At 44.1% G+C, this 20802-nt stretch overlaps 1 protein-coding gene across 4 annotated transcripts in view; it reads right to left on the bottom strand.

Moving 5' to 3' along the window:
- The window catches only part of LOC309715447 (scavenger receptor cysteine-rich domain-containing group B protein), a 33879-nt gene that overhangs the window by 11593 nt on the left and 1484 nt on the right, over nucleotides 1–20802 (bottom strand). Inside the window, exon 1 of one of the 4 annotated variants that reach the window (XM_082548591.1) lies at nucleotides 17007–18323. The exons of 1 other annotated variant lie outside the window; for it this stretch is intronic. In XM_082548591.1, the coding sequence (XP_082404717.1) occupies nucleotides 17007–17494 (488 nt within the window). In that variant the 5' untranslated portion in view covers nucleotides 17495–18323. 2 more of the 4 variants (XM_082548592.1, XM_082548593.1) reach the window with 2 other exon arrangements.

Genomic DNA, 20802 nt, shown 5'->3' with positions numbered 1-20802 from the left:
GTCTCATTTGCAGACTGTACCAACAAACCACTTGAAACTCTGGGACAAATGGCTCAGTTATGAGGGATGAAAAATAATCTAGTCCCCAATGTTATGTTTTTCAATACTCCATTCATGGTAGGATGTAGCGCAGATCCGCTGGGGAATAATGTTGCCTTTTGTGTCAGCTCTGCTTCCCCTCCCTTCTCACAGAAATAGCTGAAAGATCTCGGCCCCACAAAAATACCCCTTAATATCGGAGAAAAAGCAGAGAATAACACTGTCAGTCCCTTTAACGGAGACGTTTTTGTGCCATTGAAATAGAGAATTGGTGGGTTTTTCAACATATAATCTCACTGTAGATATTAAAAAAAGTGATACTTTTGTAGTTTTTCTGACAAATTATGAAAGAAGAAAGAACTCTTAGAGAAAAGTACCTCAACAAATTTAACACTATATGATTTTAATGTTCTGAGATCAGTGTCAATGTACAGTGATACAGCAATGTACACTTATCGGTCACTTCAGTGACAGATAAAAGGTAGATTTAAAGACATTAACATCCACTGACTTGTCAAGTTCGATTCATGTAAAAATGGTCATAATGATCAAAGACAGCATTTGAAATAAAGCAATATAAACTCAGTATTTCATATAAAAAAATACATACCTGATGTAAAAAATTATCTTGCCCCACAACAAAAAATTAAATAAAAATAAAACTGGTTTCTTCCCGACAAAAGAAACCTACAAAAATGTCATCAGAGCACAAATAGCTGGCAACTTAATTCCAAAAGTCACACGGAATATACAGAAAGTTTGCGTAGAAATGGAGGCAGGGAGCTCAGAGTATCCAGCGCTACGTGTTTTAGGTCTTTCATCTCCTTAACCCTGCTTGACTATAAGTACCTGGATTCAGTGATAGAGATTACGTAAAACAATAAATACCAGAGCATTGTATGTTAATAGTCAAAGGCCCTGTACCTGTCTATGCTTAAAAGAACCAGGAGGGGCAAAAAAAAGACAAAGACAATGAAAGCTAACCCTTCACTGGTACCCCCGCATCTCCAGTTTCAGGTAGTGCTCTCAGAAGGTGTGGTCCTACTCATCCCTGCACACACTTGCAGAGAGGGACAAGGCTCTGGCTTAGGTCCTGTGTGTGTATGTAGGACTCTCTCACACAGAGGTGCTCTAAAACAGGAGAGCTGCGGGATTTTGAGGCAATTATTCCCACTGAAAGCTGATGACTGACAAATAAGTGAAAGCATAAGGCACAGCACTCTTTACCTTCTTGTATGCATGACGGTAAAAACAAGCCTGTTTGTTTGCTACAAAGGCATAACTTATGTGCAGTGTGGAACTTAGATGAATGTTCTGGGTAAAGATTATGTAAAAGCTTCTTTTTTCTTTTCCCCCCCACAAATTACTGCCTACCTTCCTTAATCTAATATCTAACACTCCAAGTGAGTTGGCTAAGGTGACTCTGTGATTATATTTCGGATACAGAAAATATTTTGTAACTACTGCTGTTATATGAGTATTGACAAGGAAATGCCCGGAGCCTCTGAATCATAGAGCAGGTTAACAAATTACTACCAAAGACTAATTCCTTCCTGAGGTGCAGAGAAACATGTTGGCTGTTCATAGCCTTTGTCTGTGATTTCAAGGACTAATTCAGGGCTCCTTCCTTGAGTGGCACCCAAAACAGTGGCTTAACAAAAATATAAGGATTAAGTTACACCAGGCTAACTTTCCAAACTTCTCGGAGACGACAAAGAAACAATCACCATACACACAGAGCAAGTCTACATATTTTGAGGTGACCAACTGCTTTGTCTTGAAAATCTATTGTTGGCAACTTTTTCTTTCCCATATATGGTGGGAAGCAAACAAATATGAATATGACAATTAAAGAGTTAAAAGTTAGTCACACAGAACCACATTTTTAAATGCATTAAGTTTAAGTTAAGAAAGGGTCATTTGCTAGCAAAAAGCAGCTAATATTTTACATCCAGCTCAAAGGCGCACTGTCTTTCATTTGAAGTCAAGTTTCTGGGGAGATAAATATTCACTCATATCTTGCTAATATTTTCGGTCTTTTTTTGCTTTTTTCCTGTAAATTAATGTTAGGTTAAATTAAGGTTTTCAGAGTCTAATTGCATGCGTGCAAACTGTTTTTAACATGGGTGAAAAACCATAATTTAAAATGCCATTTTTAGTCGTTGTCATCATCATGCGTTAAAAATTGCGGTAGCAACTAAACTCATGGAGCTAACGTTTTATTCCTTTGTATTTTATTATGGAATGCAATCATCTTAAATTAGTTAGGGGACAGAAAAGATACCTTATTTCAATTTTCTATTCATGCCACAATTTTCTGTGGGCAGTACAAACATCTGATGCAAAATCTCTGCACACCTGAATGAGTGGCAGTTGGAGGAGGAAGAAAAAAACTTAAAACAAAGAAAATGCCCCCATGCTTTCTGGCTAACTGCTGGTATATTTATTAAGTTGTAAAGATGCAGTTGTGGAAAAGAAAATTTACACAAGACTCTATGTAGTCCTATGCAAAACAAAGTTCAACCCATGATTTTTATAGTTTGTAGAACTTAACTTAGTCTCTCTTTGTCAAATCTTTGAAGCGAAATTTTGGCCCACTCTTCTTTTATAGCATTTTTACAGGTCATTGAGGTTTGGGGGCATTTGTTTATCCACAGTTCTTTTAATACTTTGGTATGCAGAGAAGCTCATAGTCAACTCAATGACTACAAGGTGGCCAGAACCTGTGGCTGCAAAACAAGCCCAAATCATTACCCTTCCACAGTTGAGGTGACTGTGCAGTGTAATTTCAACATCCAGTAAGAACTAATAAAATCAATCTGACTGGATCATCAGTATGACAATATTAATCTCAACTCACATATAAGTTTAAAATAGAATAGAATAGAATTCAACTTTATTGTCATTGCACATGCACAGGTACAGGGCAACGAAATGCAAATGCAAAACTATTTCATGAACCAAAACATAGCATCATCAGCTGTATATTGTTTATACTATACATTTGTCAGAAGCAGAAATACCAAGTCTTTATGTATTAGAATATCTGTAGCAAAAAATAACAAATGGAGTAGGTTTAATCACTTCATTCAATAAGTTGGACAGTGCATTAAAACTGTAAAGTTGAAGGATTTAAACAAATAGAATCTGCTGAAAGACAGTAAAATGCTCCTTTCCAGTTGAGGGCAGATATTGTGTCTTTGTAACTATGAGTCATCATTTCAAGTAGCCATGTGATTGACTATTGACTGAGCACAGATCTAAAATAGTTACCAAATAAAACAATAAGACAGTGGTCTACATTAAATCATTGATGTTTAGCGATTTGTAATCTGCACAGATGCGTTATTTAAAGCCAAAAGGGTTAGACTATAACAATATTAGGAGCAATTGATGGAGTCTGCAGACATGTTATACTAAACAATATCTGTTTACTGGAGGAAAACACCCTCTTCAGCCTCATTACCAGTTAGAAGACAGAACATAAAACATAAGGGGGAGTAACTGATGCTCCCAGAATGCTGAGAAATGTCTAAAAGAAGTAGGAGAACGTTTTTTTCTCATAGCTTTTCATTACTGCAGTCAGTGTTAAGGATTAAAAAAATAATGACACTGTATTATTTTTAAATACTTAATATTATCATGTTCCATATCCATTGCGTTATGCTTTTATGCAGCACACAGTATACAGGTGACATGTTTTTCAACACATTTTTGGGAATTTGCATAAAATATAAAGGGGAAGTTGGAAGAGCACAATCTGTTTGATCTATGACCTTCACTACAAGTCAGAAATCCCCCAGGATTTACCAGCACTTTGAAAAAGAATCCCTTTGTTAACTAGGTGACTATTATTTCCTTTATAGTGGTGTTTCCCTTTTATATTGTTAATGTGAAAGGCGGATTTTTTGTGGGATCAGCTTACATTAGATTTACGGAAGCATGAAATTAAAAATTAGGTTCCAATGTTTTCTCTATAGCTTGGTTGAAGGGCATTGTGTGGTACCTCCATGGGCTGTTTTCCAGTGTGGACAGGCCGACTTTCATTTAATTTCCTACCGTAATTGTACTTGATACTGCTGTAAGTCTAACTTTAATTTTTGGGGGGTTTTTGTTTTTCAAAACATTACATCTCTTCACCTTTCCAACAAAGAAGGATGGGAAAAGTATGCAAAAAGAATGATTGATTTACTGATATTAATAACCGTATAAAGCCTTTCAGTTGCTGCAAGTTGCTGCATGCTATAAGGTGCTATAAGGTGGCTTTTTATAGCCATACATAATTTGTTGAAATGCTGCCATCATATTCAACTGCTAAAGTAAGACAGTGAGCCAGCATGCACTAGGTTAAGCATGGAGTTCCATGGGGCTCCATGCTAGGACCAAGTCTATTTACATTATACATGCTTCCCTCAGGCAGTATTATTCAATGGCATTGTATACGTTTTTGTTGCTATGCAGATGACACCCAGCTTTGTCTATCCATGAAGCCAGATGACACACACCAGTTAGTTAAACTGGAATAATGTCTTAAAGACATAATGACTTGGATGACCTCTAATTTTCTGCTTCTAAATTCAGATAAAACTGAGGTTACTGTACTCTGCCCTTCAAATTTAGAAACATAGCATCTAACCAGATTCCTAACCAGGAATTATTTTGACCAGGATATGTCCTTCATTGTGCATACCAAACAAATACGTACGACTGCAGATTGCATTTGCGCAGTATCTCTAAAATTAAAAACATAATTTTTAGAGCTGCACTGAATGTAATTCATTATTATGCGGTTGTCCTAAAAAACTCCTCAAAAGCCTTCAGTTGATCCAAAATGCTGCAGGGAGCTGCAGTGACAGAGATTAAAAAACAGAACATAGTTCTCTAATATTAGCTTCTATTTATTGTCTCCTTATTAAACCCAGAGTCAAATTTAAAATCCTTCTCATCACATACAAAGTCTTGAATAATTAGGCACCATCTTGCCATTAAGGCTTCATAGTATCATATAATGCCAATAGAGCACTTTGCTCTCTGACTGCTGGTTTACTTTTGTTTCCTAGGGTATTTAAAGGCAGAGCCTTCGGGCCCCTCTTCTGTGGAACCAGTTTCCAGTTCGGATTTGGGAGCCTGACAACCTCTCTACTTTTAACATTAGACTTATAAGTTTACTTTTTGATAAAGCATATAGTTAGGGCTGAAGCAGCCCATATGGAAAAGAAATAGTAAAAACATATATGATTTACTCATGAAAGTGTCCACTTTCATGAGTAAATCATATATAAATCATATAAGGCTTACATGATTTACTCATGAAAGTGGACACTTTCATATATTATTACTTTCATATATATTTTTAGTACGTATACAAAACATACAAGTTCCATTTTATAATTTTTCAAGGGATCTTATATGTGTTTTCACTCTTGTATGCTTTTCATATAAGTTTCATACAAGACAGATAAAAACTTTATAAGATTTATATATATCTTTTCCATATGGGAGGTGATCCTGAACCCTTAGTTAGAGTGTAAAAGTCCTAGGTTGCTAGGGGCTTCCCACAAAGATAGGTTCTTCCTGTTAAAATGTAGTTTTTCCTTTCCACTTTCACCAAGTGCTTTCTCATAGGGAATTTCTGACATTTGCGCCTTCAGGGAACTGTTTTTGTGATTTGACACTATATAAATTGAATTGAATTGAATTGAACTATAATTGGCCAATGAGGTTGAAGATTTCTCTAAAAATGAAGTTACAGTAAAAGCCTTCAACAGCTTCTTTGGAAGAAATGAGACAGAGAGTGCTACATAGAGTTTTACACTTTTCTGTATTCACATACAAAATGAACAAGAAATTGATGTGTAAAGTAAACCACATCAAAACACTTAAAATGATGTGTGAATCATTATGGAAGATAAACAAATTTAAAATAAAAGAATCAGCCATTCAAGTTGACATACTGTATTCAACTGGCCTTTCTTCATTTAAAAAGATTGATCATTGTGAAAACGGCACTCCAACTGGTTCATTTGTGATGAATTTTGTCTCTCTTTTTTTTTTTAAATGATATTCTGCGCCAAGGACATATACTGCATATAACTCTATCTTCTGTTTTTGGAACATCTAGCCATATTCCTTTGAACTCGGTATATATGCGACTCGGATTCAGAACCGTTGCACAGTGAGCTGTGTGCACATCTAAGCTACAGTTTACAGAGAAAGAATGAAAAGAGGAAACAAAGCTACTACAAACAAAAGGCCTTATAAAAGAGAAGGTTCTAGGAAGCACAGTCACTTCAGCTACTAGTGAAAATTTCCAAGCAGAAACACACAATGTAAGCAAATGGACCTTCAGCTGGGAATTAAGTTTCTGGAAAACATACCTTTTTAGCCTGTTGATGACTTGGTGAGGGTAGCAGTTATACATATTATTTGTGTCCGATTGAGTCTGATTCATGTTAGAAGTAGGGCATATATAGATCAGGTCTATTCATGTCGGCAGGTTGGAACAATAGGTGTCATAACATACAAAGAGCTTACAGAGAAATGACATCCAACCTTTTGGGGTTATGCCTTTGTAATATGGGGTCATGACGTTGAGTTTTCACAAAGGTATTGATTATGTAAGGGATTTTTTTTAACCCCTTGGGTATAAATGTGAGGTTAGAATACAAAAACACTCAAGTGGATCTTGAAAACTGATAGCATTCAGTGTCCCAGAGGTGGAGAAAACATGGTTAGTTAGCTTACTGGCAATTACTTGATGCGGGCTGTCCTCTATTGTCTCCAATTGTGTGAATCCCTCTTTTAGAATCAAATAAAACTGTAATCTCTGCCCATGTACAACATATAGGTTCAATGACAAATTCGATATCACGTTTGTTTAAAAGATTTTGTTAACAAAACACTGTCATGAGATTATGTAACCTTGAGGATATTAAGTTAACCAAAAATAGTAAGGAAATGCCAACTTTCCCTTAAATGCCCTATTTCTCATAGAGATACTGCTGCATGATGTCAATGCATGAATGATACGCTCTGAGGCATGATTCACAATAAAACAAAAAAGGCGACTCAAATATTTTGAAAAAAAAGGTGTATGCTTGTTCTGTATGTGACTTTAGTCGGTTGTTTTGTGTAAATGAAAACTGTTTGCAGTTGTTTTATGCCAATAATTATTGTTTGAATAAAAACTCTAATGTTGAATCAGTGTCACCTTTTGTCAGCAAAGACTGACTGCGAAAAGGTGAATCAGAGTGAATCGCATATAGGTCTACTGATAAGAAAGAAGGAATCAAGTAGCTAAGAACTCAAATCTTTGCAAAATTACCATATAAAAATACATTTCTTGCAGACTTATCAGAATGTGTACTGGTAGTTTCACAGAAAGATATACAGAAGGCACATAAATGTCTTAGTATTCAAAAATATTACTGAGATAACTGCCAGAATATACTGTTCCCTTGTTTATCGCGTGAGTTATCTTCTAAAAATAACCCGCGATAGGTGAAATCCGCTAAGTAGCCAACTTTATTTTTTACAATTATGCAAAACGTTTCGTCGACATTGTTGTGTTTGTTGGGAAGAAAACTTGCAAACATACAGTACAGCACTTCAGAGTCACACTACTAGCTATCGAAGATTTATGTAAATTTGACAAGCTGAACGCATTCTGTACTGTACAGGAGACACGGCAAGTGATTGATTGACAATGGTTTACAGCAGATCAGGACGCAGAACACAATGCGCTGTTAAAAAAAAGAGAAAAAAAAAGCAAAACACCGAGGCCGCGAAAGGTGACCCGCGTTAGCGAGGAACCACTGAATATGAAAACATGGGCAGTAGCGGTTTTAGATACGGGCGATACGGGCGACACGGGCGGTTGCCCGGGGCGGCATCACGGGCATCGGCAAAAAAAAAAATTGCTTGTACTCATGCTGCCCCGACATCATGCCAGCGCATATTGGGAATGTCATAGGCACCGATCGGTTTTCTATCGCCCATTTGCTGGGAGTAAGGGCGCCCTTCGTTTGCGAAGTGCGCCTGCTGCTTGCGGCGCAGAGAGGAGAGGGCGGGGCGGCGGGGGATTCTCTGACTGGCTGGAGCAGCATCTAATAACCAACTCGCGAAATAAAAGAAAATAAAAACAAAACAACAAACACGAAAACACCAGACATCATGATACAGACTTATAATTTGCACCGATGTGCTTTCAAAATTCTATACGCAAAAAGTGAGCGCGAGAGCCCTCAGTGCGTCTGCTCGCTGCTGAAGTCAAATTAAACTTTATTGTCATCTCCGCTACATACAGTCCAGTATATAGAGAGACGAGACGACGAGGCTCCAGTTACAGCAGTGCAAGTAAACGAACAATAAATATTTAAGAGTAAAAAAATAAATATACACTTTAGGACTCGGGGTAAAGGGAACAATTGTGGAGGTAAACACAGACGACACGAGAGCTCTCGATAAACACTGCTCGTTTATTACTCATCACCACAGAACTGAACACTTTCCCTCCAAAACACAGCAACAACACTTCCTGAGAACTGGGTGTGAGTGGAGCCCTCCAGTGGTCCACCACACATGCCCCCCCCAAACACCCAGTAGGGTCATCCCCTAGTCCAGAACCCTTGCTTTAATTAAACGTCCAGAACGGCTGAACCGCGGAGGTGGAGAGCTGGCGGAGGGGAAACAAGCCTGAGGGCCAGGCTGGCATGGGCGGTCAGGAAAAACTGAAGATAGCTCGGGCCCCGCCAGGTGGGGGGTGCTCCCAGAGGAAGAAGCAGGGTTGTCCAGTCCACTGGAAGGCGGGCGGCCACGGCGGGGGGCCTGAACCGGCACCACCTGGTCATCCAGAAGCACATGTGCTGGTTTAAGTCTGTCAATAGAAACAGCCTCCTGCCGACCCCCAAAATCCAAAAGGAAATGCTTCCGGCCCGGTTGAATAACCCGAAAGGGGCCGTCATACAGTGGACACAGCAGAGGCCTACGAGCGTCATGCCTGACAAAAACAAACTGCGAAGAGTCCAACGACCTCGGAACAAAGGTGTCGGGCACACAATGGTGCACTGGGCCAGGAAGAGAAAACGAGTCTCTTGGGGGACGGAGAGACAGCACAGAGGGAGCGAAGCACGGGGTGGGCTCTCAGGCAAGAATTTCCCGGGGACCTGGAGGGGCTGACCAAGGACAAGTTCAGCCGGGGAAACCCCAAGGTCTTCTTTAACTGCGCAGCGCAACCCCAGTAAAACCCATGGAAGGCGGTCAACCCAGTTGCCATCTGTGAGAGAAGCACGGAACGCGGCCTTAAGCGACCGGTGGAAACGTTCGCACATCCCGTTGGCCTGCGGGTGGTACGCAGTGGTTCGGTGGACCTTGACCCCCAGGCCGTCAGCCATGGCAGACCAAAGCTCGGAAATGAACTGGGGGCCCCTGTCTGCCACGTCCGACGCGTCGGAGGTCACCGCAATCTCCGCCGACGGAAACGGGTGGGCCAGCAGGGCGGCGTTTGCCAGCGCGGTCTTGGCCCCAGAAAATGCCTGAATGCGTTCAGGGAGCCAATCAATCGGGTCCTTAGCTGTTTTACCCTTCAAGGCAGCATAGAGAGGCTGCAGCAGGTGCGCAGCTCTGGGGAGAAAGCGGTTGTAGAAATTGACCATCCCCAAGAACTCCTGCAGTGCTTTAACGGACGCAGGACGCGGAAAAGCCGAAACGGCCCGGACCTTGTCTGGCAACGGAACCACACCGTCAGCGGAAAGGTGGTGGCCCAAGAAATCCAGCACCGGCAAGCCGAACTGGCACTTGGAGGGGTTGACGATCAGGCCGTGTGCCGCCAAGCACTAGGAAAACCTGATGCATTTGGGACGCGTACTGACTCTCAGAGCAGCTGGCCACCAATATATCGTCAAGGTACACGAAGACGAAAGGCAGCCTGCGCAAAACAGAGTCCATCTGTCACAGGCTGGGTCTCCAACCCAGCACTCTGAGTTTTCTTTCTATTTGTCTCATTTTGTTATGTGATCAGTTTTGTGTTATTTCCTATTTTCCTTTAGTTTAGGTAGTTATTGTTCTTGGTTTTCTATGTTTTGGGGTTTTGTAATTATTCATCACGTATTAGGTCTGTTAAGTTGTGTTGTCATGTTTTAGTATTTCCTGTTTTATTTTGACAATGTCATGTGTTCTTTGTTCATTGTATTTAGCTTTCTCTCCTGGTCCTGTCATTAGGTTTATGTCTGTCAGCTGTTCCCCCATGTGTCCCCACTTCCCCTGATCACCTCATGTCTGTATTTAAGCCTTTTGTTTTCTTCATGCCATTGTCGGTTCGTCTGTTTATCTCACCAGGGTCACAGTCTTAGTCATGGTCTTTGTTTATTATTTTTCCACCACAGTCATAGTTTAGGTTTTGGTCTCAGTACCATTTAGTATTTTGTTTCTTAGTGTTTTGCCTGTTTGTTTTTGGTCTCTTGGTTCATTTCCCTGCCGTCATCGCATTAAAGGTTCACCTTTCTGTTAATCATTACAATTCCTCGTCATCATCTGCTTCTGGGTCCTGTTTCCACACACATCGGCGCACCCCGCCGTGACAGAACGAACCGACCAGTATGGACCCAGCGGATGCTGCTCTCACCGAGTGTCTGGAGGAGACTGCTCGGATCCAAGTGATCCTCGACCGCATCCTTACAGCGCCCGATTTAAAGAGCAAGCAGGTAATGATTAGCGTTGCTGAAGCTATTATGGAGAGGGATCCCCGCCTTCTCCAGCTCCCGGACTCACCTGCCATAGTTGCTGCCTTTACCAGGATAAAGGAGATGCTGCAGGCCCAGGCACTGTCGAGTCAGGAAATGGCTTCCAGCACCCACCAGTCACAACAACCCCACAATCAGTCATCTCCATTGCTGCCTCCGGAACCTGAGTGTGTTCGTGTCGGTTCGCTGAGATTCGCCACAGCGTCACCACCTCTCAGCTCACCAGTTTCCACGCCCTCATCACAGTCTCGCCATACTCCTGCCACGGTCCAGCGCGAGGAAGCGCTGGACACCGTTGATTTAGATCACGACGAGCGTCAGTCGATATACTGCGCTCTATTGGAGGAGGAGCTCCGGTGGAAGCCGTGGCTCATTCCGGAGCACGAGCACTCTTTCCGGGGAACTCGACTGGCTCTCGGGGGACCTCGGAGTTACCAGGGACTTCCACCTATTTCACCGCCGTCTTCCACTCCTAAGAAAAAACGGCGTGCGCGCCGCCGACGCTCCATTACACAAACACAAGTGAGTGACTATATCTTGGCACCTCATGTTTTTTCTCCGGAGGTTATGGAAACTGACACTACTTTTCCGGTTAATGAGCCCGGCTATACAGAGACTGTTTGCCCTGGAAAAGCTAGCCATCAGGCTCAGCTAAGCTGCTGTGGGACTGCTATCCAGGCCGGTTTGGAGACGGAGGTACAGCTGGTGCAGCCAATTTCAGTGTCAGTCGGAGGGCCCGGGGAGCCCGTCCGGCCTCATGTTTCGTTTGCTGGAGGTTCAGGAGAACCCAGCCAGCTTCATGTTTCGTCTGCTGGAGGTTCAGGAGAACCCAGCCAGCCTCATGTTTCGTCTGCTGGAGGTTTAGGAGAACCCAGCCAGCCTCATGTTTCGTCTGCTGGAGGTTCAGGAGAACCCAGCCAGCCTCATGTTTCGTCTGCTGGAGGTTCAGGAGAACCCAGCCAGCCTCACGCCACGTCAGCTGGCGGGCCCGAGGAGCCCGTCCAGCCTCACGCCACGTCAGCTGGCGGGCCCGAGGAGCCCGTCCAGCCTCACGCTTCGTCAGCTGGCGGGCCCGAGGAGCCCGTCCAGCCTCACGCCTCGTCAGCTGGAGGGCCTGAGGAGCCCGTCTGGCCACCTTCTGCTTCACCACCTGTGGCTGCAGCGCCACCTCCTGCGGCTCCCGTGCCGCCGCCTGCAGGACCACCACCTGCTGCGCTACTGCTTGCTGCTTCTACGCCTCAGCCTGAGGACGACGCCTCACCTGGTTCTGCCACACCTCAGTCTGAGAACTCATACGAACTCATTTCACCCACTATAGACTGTGTGTTGCTGCAACTTGAAAAGCAACCTGCCTCGTCAGCTGGAGGGCCCGAGGAGCCCGTCCAGCCTCATGCCTCGTCAGCTGGAGGGTCCGAGGGGACCGTTCAGCCGCCACCTGCGGCCGCCTCGTCGTCACCTGGTCCAGCTTCATCCGAGTCTTCATCCTCGTCTGGTCCAGCTTCGTCCGAGTCTTCATCGTCGTCTGGTCCAGCTTCGTCCGAGTCTTCATCGTCGTCTGGTCCAGCTTCGTCAGAGTCTTCATCGTCGTCTGGTCCAGCTTCATCAGAGTCTTCATCCTCGTCGGGTCCGGCCTCAGCCTCTGCAGCTCCGCCTGGTCCGGCCTCAGCCTCTGCAGCTCCGCCTGGTCCGGCCTCCGAGTGTTCAGCTTCGTCTGCTCCTGCACTTCCCGTCCGGCCTGCTCGTCCCGTCCGGCCTGCTCGTCCTGCTCGTCCTGCACGTCCTGCTCGTCCTGTCCGGCCTGCACGTCCTGTCCGGCCTGCTCGTCCTGCACGTCCGGTCCGGTCTGCACATCCTGTCCGGCCTGCTCGTCCTGCACGTTCTGTCCGGCCGATGACTGGACGTCGTTGCCGTCGTGGACAGCCCTCTGAACTACGCCGCCGTCATGGACGGCCCCCTGGACTGCTACGCCACCAGTGCCTCCCGCCCGGCCGGCCTCCTGACCTGCTCGGTCGCCGTCGCTGCCTCCCGCCCGGTCGGCCTCCTGATCTGCTCCGTCGCCACCGGTGCCTTCTACCTGGCCGGCCTCCTGAACTGTTTTCTGGGCTCTTGGACCGTTGGCCTCCGGGTCGGCCCCCTGAGCTCATGGATTTTGGACTGCTGGATCGTTGGCCTCCTGGTCAGCCTCCTGAACTTTTGAACTGTCTTTTGTTTTGTTGTCGGCCTCCGGGGCGGCCACCTGAACCGCTTCGCCATTCGCTCCTGTTCTGCCGGGTTCATGGTCGCCCTCCTGAAGTCGGGTCTCGGACTTTTTGTGCCATTGTTGTGTTTGCTCTGTGTGTTTTCGTTTCTTTGTTTTTTGTGGCCTTGTTTCTGGCCCTCCGTCCTGGGCCCCCGCCGCCCGCCCTTGGTGGGTTGTTGTGGTTTTGTTTTCTGGGTGTTTTCGGGCGTCTGGAATCCGCCCTTGAGGGGGGGGCTCTGTCACAGGCTGGGTCTCCAACCCAGCACTCTGAGTTTTCTTTCTATTTGTCTCATTTTGTTATGTGATCAGTTTTGTGTTATTTCCTATTTTCCTTTAGTTTAGGTAGTTATTGTTCTTGGTTTTCTATGTTTTGGGGTTTTGTAATTATTCATCACGTATTAGGTCTGTTAAGTTGTGTTGTCATGTTTTAGTATTTCCTGTTTTATTTTGACAATGTCATGTGTTCTTTGTTCATTGTATTTAGCTTTCTCTCCTGGTCCTGTCATTAGGTTTATGTCTGTCAGCTGTTCCCCCATGTGTCCCCACTTCCCCTGATCACCTCATGTCTGTATTTAAGCCTTTTGTTTTCTTCATGCCATTGTCGGTTCGTCTGTTTATCTCACCAGGGTCACAGTCTTAGTCATGGTCTTTGTTTATTATTTTTCCACCACAGTCATAGTTTAGGTTTTGGTCTCAGTACCATTTAGTATTTTGTTTCTTAGTGTTTTGCCTGTTTGTTTTTGGTCTCTTGGTTCATTTCCCTGCCGTCATCGCATTAAAGGTTCACCTTTCTGTTAATCATTACAATTCCTCGTCATCATCTGCTTCTGGGTCCTGTTTCCACACACATCGGCGCACCCCGCCGTGACACCATCAACCGCTGAAAAGTCTGGGCGGCGCCTTTCAGGCCAAACGGCATGTGCAAAAATTCAAATAGGCCGAAAGGGGTAATAACGGCAGTTTTGGGGAAGTCTTCGGCGTGCACGGGAACCTGGTGATACCCCCGCACCAAGTCAATTTTAGAAAAAATCGAGGTGCCGGCGAGGTGGGCGGAAAAATCCTGGATGTGGGGAATGGGGTAATGGTCGTTCTCCGTGACATTATTCAAACGGCAAAAATCCCCACACGGCAGCCACCGACCGTCTGACTTGGGCACCATGTGTAGCGGAGAAGCCCAGGCACTATTCGAGCGCTGCACTATGTCGAGGCGCTCTATTGCGGAAAACTCTTCCTGAGCGACGGAGAGTTTCGCGGGGTCGAGGCGGTGCGCGCGCGAACACCGGGGGACCGACCGTCGGAATATAATGTTCAACCCCGTGCTTCGTTGCCGTGTTCGAGAAATTAGGAAAAGTCAGTGAAGGGAACTCCAAGAGCAAATGCTGAAAAACATTCCCTGAAGTCACTAAATTAGCCCGATTCAGGGTATTGAAGAAAAAGACAGTGCATCGACCAGCAGTCCGTGGGCACAAAGAAAATCGGCGCCCAAAATAGGTACAGAGCTAGCGGCAACAAGAAAGGTCCATTGGAAATCCCGACCATGAAAACAAACAGTCACGAACCTTTCCCCGAACGTTGCGATGGGAGAGCCATTAGCCACAATAAGCTGCGGTCCACAGCCCGCTGCTAAACTGTCGGCTCCGGACGAGGGAAGGAGGCTCTTCTGGGAGCCGGAGTTGACCAGGAAACGTCTCCAAGAGCGCGAGTCTTCTATGAAGAGCAGTTTTTCTTTGTCGCCAGCGGTCGTGGCCGCTACAGCGCGCTGGCAGGGTCCATGTCCCAGGGTCGGAAAAGCGCAAGGCAGCAGGCAGTGGCGCGCTCCGGCGCCAAAACGCTGATGGTAGAAACAGAGGTCCCGTCCATGGTGTCGCTGTGCCGCGATCTTTGCCGTCAGCGAAGGATCTGGTACAGGTCAGCGGGGAAGTGGAAGGCGCCGCCGGCGAGGCTGGAACTAGGTCGTGATCGTGGAAAGTGCGGGTAGCCAGAAGAATACGATCCGCGTCCTCAGCCAGCGATAATCCTTCGTGCCCAGCAGAGGTGGGACCAAGTCATTGTTTTGCAAGTCTCAAGTAAGTCTCAAGTCTTTATCCTCAAGTCTCAAGTCAAGTCTCAAGTAATGTCAGGCAAGTCAGAGTCGAGTCTCAAGTCACTGGTGTAAAAGTCCGAGTCAAGTCACAAGTCTGAAACTTTGAATTTCAAGTCCTTTCGAGTCTTTAAAAAAAAAAACCCGAAAAAATAATGTTGCAGTTATATGCTAAATGTAAATATTAGACCATGTAATTTTAAAATCTGTGTTTTTCTCAACACATGACAAAATAGTGAACTTAGAAAATATACACAAATTGTGAAATTGCACCTCTTTAAAATGCAGCTCAATTAAACCTAGCTCCAAGAATAATTTTCACCGACAGTTCTGAGATAAGCTGCATGTTATTCTTGGATGCGGTTGTAGGACCAGCTTTAAAATCGCATGACAAAAATATCATACACATTAAAAAAAAACTGTATCACCAACGTAGCCTGGACAACATTTGCTAGTTAGATGAAGTCAGCTATCTCATCGTAGCATATTTATAGGCATATTTATAATTATATGGTTCTTGGAGTGAGTGCATACACTCATGAAGTTTAGTAACTTCAGGTCACTGCAACAAGCCCAGGTACAGTTTACCGACGGATGGGTGCAGGACCTTGAAATGCACCGTGTAGAACGAAAGACCATCGTACGCAGGGCCGGCCCGTGGCATAGGCCGTATAGGCAAATGCTAAGGGCGCCGTCCATCAGGGGGCGCCACGCCAGTGCCACAAATGTTGAAAAAAAAAAAAAAAGTTGGTACTATTATTTCTAAATACAAAAAATAATCCCACGTTAATTAAAATGCAAAGTAAAGCTTATTTAATAGAAATATTATTTGTTACAACATTACACTACACTGCTGATGTATGGGGGCGCCACCTAAAATCTTGCCTAGGGCGCCAGATTGGTTAGGGCCGTTTCTGATCGTACGTATCATAAGTTTACCAGTCTCACAAATTGTCGTCATAAATACACATTCCTTAACCGTTTATTAATAGGACCTTTGAGCTCAACGGTAATTAATTAGTAGTGGAAATAATTTCTGGTAGCATCACAGAAATGTAGCAGTGACAATAATACTGTATGCTGTAATCGTACTGGGCAATTAGTGATACAAAAAACCTGTTTTATCCTGTGAATAAAAGTATATGTTTTTGTCAATGTACCATAATAACAGAAGCGAAACACAATATTGTGTCAGGACAATTCACTATTTATGCACAATAAATAAAGGAGCATAGCGGACAATTTCTGTTCAGCACCAGACTTGCTTGTAACCTATATCACCAATTATGTTAAGAAAAATGACGTATTAACTACTAAAAAACACTGACCTTCGTGTAAATGCTTGGAGCAGACTAACCTGTGAGCTGGAGTGTTCTGGGACGTTATATTTGGTCTTTGAATGGCTGCAATCCAGGCCATCCGTCGCGTCTTTGTTACTTCGGAAACATGGCTTGAACAATTTCTCTTCAACGACGTAATCCGATAACAACCGATCTCTTTACCCGTCGGCTTCCCGTGGCTGTCATGCGACCGGCTATTGCAGTTAATAATACAACAGCTTCTTGACATTTTTGTGTTTCTTTTTATCGCTGTATAACTGATTTTAATTGAAAGCCTGCGTGCGCTAGTACCGCTTGCCACGAGTTCCCAGAATCCTTTGCGGTTCTACCCGTGAATGACGTCACATTTTCAATCTCTATATAATATGCATGTTAAATTTTATATTTGGGGTAAAATATCAAGTCTTTTCAAGTAAACCGGTTCAAGTCCAATTCAAGTCCCAGGTCATTGGTGTAAAAGTCCAAGTCAAGTCACAAGTCTTAGAACATTTTTTCAAGTCAAGTCTAAAGTCATAAAATTAATGACTCGAGTCTGACTCGAGTCCAAGTCATGTGACTCGAGTCCACACCTCTGGTGCCCAGAAGCGGAGAGTTGGCGAGGCCGGCTCTCACGGCCGCCGGCAGCTGTCGGAAGGAAGATGTGGGCGAAGAGGAATCCCCCGTCGTCCGGTCCGAGAAAGGATAGCATGTGCTCCATCAGTTCGAGAGCCGTACCGCCACCCAGGCCTGAGAGGGAGAGGAGCTTCTCGGCTCGCTCTGCGTCGGAGAGGGCATAGCGCCGAAGAAGCAGCTCCTTAAGGGCAGCGTACTTCCCTCGGGTGGGTGGGTCCCGGAGGAGAGTCAACACACGACGGGTGGCTAGCGGGTCGAGAGAAGCCACCACATGGTGATATTTCGTGTCGTCAGCCGAGATGCCATGAAGGGCGAACTGAGACTCCATGTGCACGATGGGGGATCGTGAAGCCAAAAGTCCGGCAGCTCGAGCGCCACAGCAAACGTAGCTGGTGGCTGCTGATGCATCCAGAGCGGAGTTGGTGCCACCATCGGACTGCAGCATGTTCGAGTCAGGGGTCACCAATGTGGAGGTAAACACAGACGACACGAGAGCTCTCGATAAACACTGCTCGTTTATTACTCATCACCACAGAACTGAACACTTTCCCTCCAAAACACAGCAACAACACTTCCTGAGAACTGGGTGTGAGTGGAGCCCTCCAGTGGTCCACCACACAATAACAATTGAAAATGTATATTTTATATTTTGTTGATTTAAAGTCTCACACACAACCCATTTTTAAAGTTTAAAAAAAAGAGAAAAGAAGAGGAGGAGTGTAGCGACTTCCACAGTCGCTAGAGGCCGGGGACTGAGCCTGCCTATTTGCCTGACGCGCTGTCAACCTTATGCAATAATGTGAGAGGTGGAATTGCTTGCTTGTTTATTAAAGTGCTTGAAAAGTTTACAGAGCAATGTGATCGGCTCGCGATTCAAACTTATAAAACATCACAGGCTCTAATGCAACAAGGGGAAACTCCTTGTGGTCAACAAAACCTACGGCTACCCAGCCCTCCTCTCTGTCAAAATCAAACCAATGAATGACAGACTGACAGTGCCCTCTTAATGTCACCGCTACCACCCACGTGACTCCCGTTACACATCACCATAGCAACCAAACAAATGAAAACCCAGTGATCATTAAAATTCAATACATTTAATTATGGCTCCTACAAGGAGAAACGAGCAAAAGACACAGGTAAGCAGATGTGTCATTGGATAATGGCAGGTCATGTATCCTAAAACATTAAGAATCAGAATACTTTCTTAATCCCTAAGGAAATTATGTGGGTTATAGTTCCTCCAAGAAGAAATGGTAAAAATAGTAACAGTAACAGACTAAACTCCAAACAATATATACAATAATATAATATTGATTAGTCAGTGTTAATTGTTGATTTGTCCTGTTCTCATTGTATGACGAATTATGATGTCTGCTTAGTAGCAGTTTGCATACAATGCATACTCTCTCTCTTCATGTGTGTGTGTGTGGAGGGGGGGGCGCCAGAGGGGGTGTTCGCCCAGGGCGCCAAACAGGCTAAGACCGCCACTGAACATGGGCATAGGCTTCAGGTGAGTACAGGAGAAACAGGGCTGATACGATACAAGCATGCAGACAGCATGTCCAGAAATCTGGTAATACTGTACAAATCACAACTAAGAGATATGTTTGGAATTATCATCACCTTAGAGGTAAAAGATAATTTAAGGAGTTGCAGTAGCTTATAGTTGGATGGCAGCAGTAGATATGTTTTCTCTGTCTGTGTATCAGTTTCTGCCTCTTCCCAACAGTCTGCCACACGTGATCAGACAGAGATGGGAATGAAAGAGGGAGCAGCTCAAGGACACCCTGATAACGCATGCTGAGGCTCTCTCTTTCTGTCTGTCTCTGTATCGTTCATCTTCAAACCATTAGAAATCCTGTCAGCTGCTGAGCTTGCAATAGTGATGATTTAAAATAAATAAATAGTGTAGCTCTCTGCTGATACAAACGCCAAACAGTGGAAAGTGTCTGATGGATTTCGGTAACATGACATTGTAAAGGTATGTACATACCTCTGAGGATTTACAATATCAGTACCTTTGCCAAATAATGAAACTCCAGGAAGCATTTTATCAAGGTCCAGCAGATCATTTTAAACAGTGCATTCCTGGTGATTATATTATGCTGACACTGGTTTGGTTGCAAAGGTGGGAGGATAATAATAATCACAGGAATCACAGGCTATTTTCAGGCATTTTTGTTTCTTTCTCTTTTCTTTTCAGACAATATTTCATGGCATGTAAAAGTGTAATCAAACTTATTCTAATGGTCTATGAACTGTTTTTACATAATATTACTTGTTTCTCTCTAAAAAGTAGTAGTGAAAGTGTGTAATTAGATAAAATGTTAATCTCAGCTGTTACTAAATAACGATACGTTATCTGCACCTTCTCCTTTGATTTCCACCCACCCACTCTCTTCCTGTCCATAACTGCAGCAGAGCTATCCAGTGCTGCTATTCCACACCTGTCCACTAGTCATTCCGCTTAGTTCTCGGTGTGGCAGTGGTACAGTTAATTGAGTGTAGAGCTTTTCAGTCTGTCCTTCCCTTCATGTGAGCCTGTCACGTCTCAGCGAGCTTGGCTTCGAACTTTGATTTAGTGAGATTTATTTTTAGCCCAGCCTGCTGTGACTTCTGTCTGCCTTCCTTTTCCTCTTTCCTGTTTGCCAGCAATCTAAAACAGTGACACAAGAGAAGGTTTGTCAGTATGTTTACACACGTATTCACACACTACCGATGCGTCTCCTTCATTAAAAGTCTCGCTGGCATTTGCTCGATACCTAGTTGCTGAGTCTGAAGCAGCTAAATAAATATTAATAAAAAATTCTGTTTAAACCTGTCCTGCATCTGAAAATTACTTTTGTCGATAGCATTTTGTTAGATGGATGAAGACACTCTGGTTGTATAAAATCACAGGACATAGTTACACTGATTATAATTGTGTTTTGCTCTTGATGTTAGTAAATCACAGAGTCATAGATGCTTTGCAATGGGAAGATAACTAAAATAATGACTCCCATTTATAATAATAATAATAATAATAATAATAATACCAATAATAATAATAATAATTAAAGCTGCAAGCAGCGTTATGAGGGCCCTCGCACCCCCCGCGCATCGAGCCACGCCCAACACCTACAACCAGCACGTCCGACCTGATGTCACATTGATGGAATTTATGCATTTAACCACCAGCTAACAATTCATCTCATTCAATCATGATTATAGTCGTCCCACTAGGTGGCGCTCTAACCATTAATGACAAATGGCATAACAAACATTTCCGAGCTCGAGTCTCATCACGCCTGCGACCTTTGGGAGAGATTGAACATTGTGTTTTTGAGTGACAGCAGATTACTGCTTTTTGGCGAGTGATTGAAACCATGTGCCGCCATTACCACCCCGTTTCCCTGAACGCAAAAAGCTTCGCAATTTAACATCACAAAGGTCGTTAGATTCCACACACTGGAGATCGCATCAATCTGATGAAATCCCTTGGAGGAGTTCGTAAAAGTATGAGGCCTGAAAGGAGGGGAAAATGTCGCCAAAATTACACATTAATTTTAAAATGGCTGACTTCCTGTTGGATTTGGGATATTGCTCCAGGAGACTTTTTTGTACATCTTGACATCTTCCATGAGCTTACCAGGTTTCAGACTCATAGATAAAACACAGAGCAAGGGCTGATGTTTTGAAATTTTGTAGGGGGCGCTGTGGAGCCATTTCGCCCTATTCAAGGAAAATGATATCATAACAACAAAGCCGTCT

This window comes from Aulonocara stuartgranti, assembly GCF_965226115.1.
Source record: "Aulonocara stuartgranti genome assembly, chromosome: 10".
In the NCBI taxonomy this organism is placed as follows: Eukaryota; Metazoa; Chordata; class Actinopteri; order Cichliformes; family Cichlidae; genus Aulonocara; species Aulonocara stuartgranti.
The sequence above is the reverse complement of the archived record's forward strand: the minus strand, read 5'-3'. Positions and strand labels throughout refer to the sequence as shown.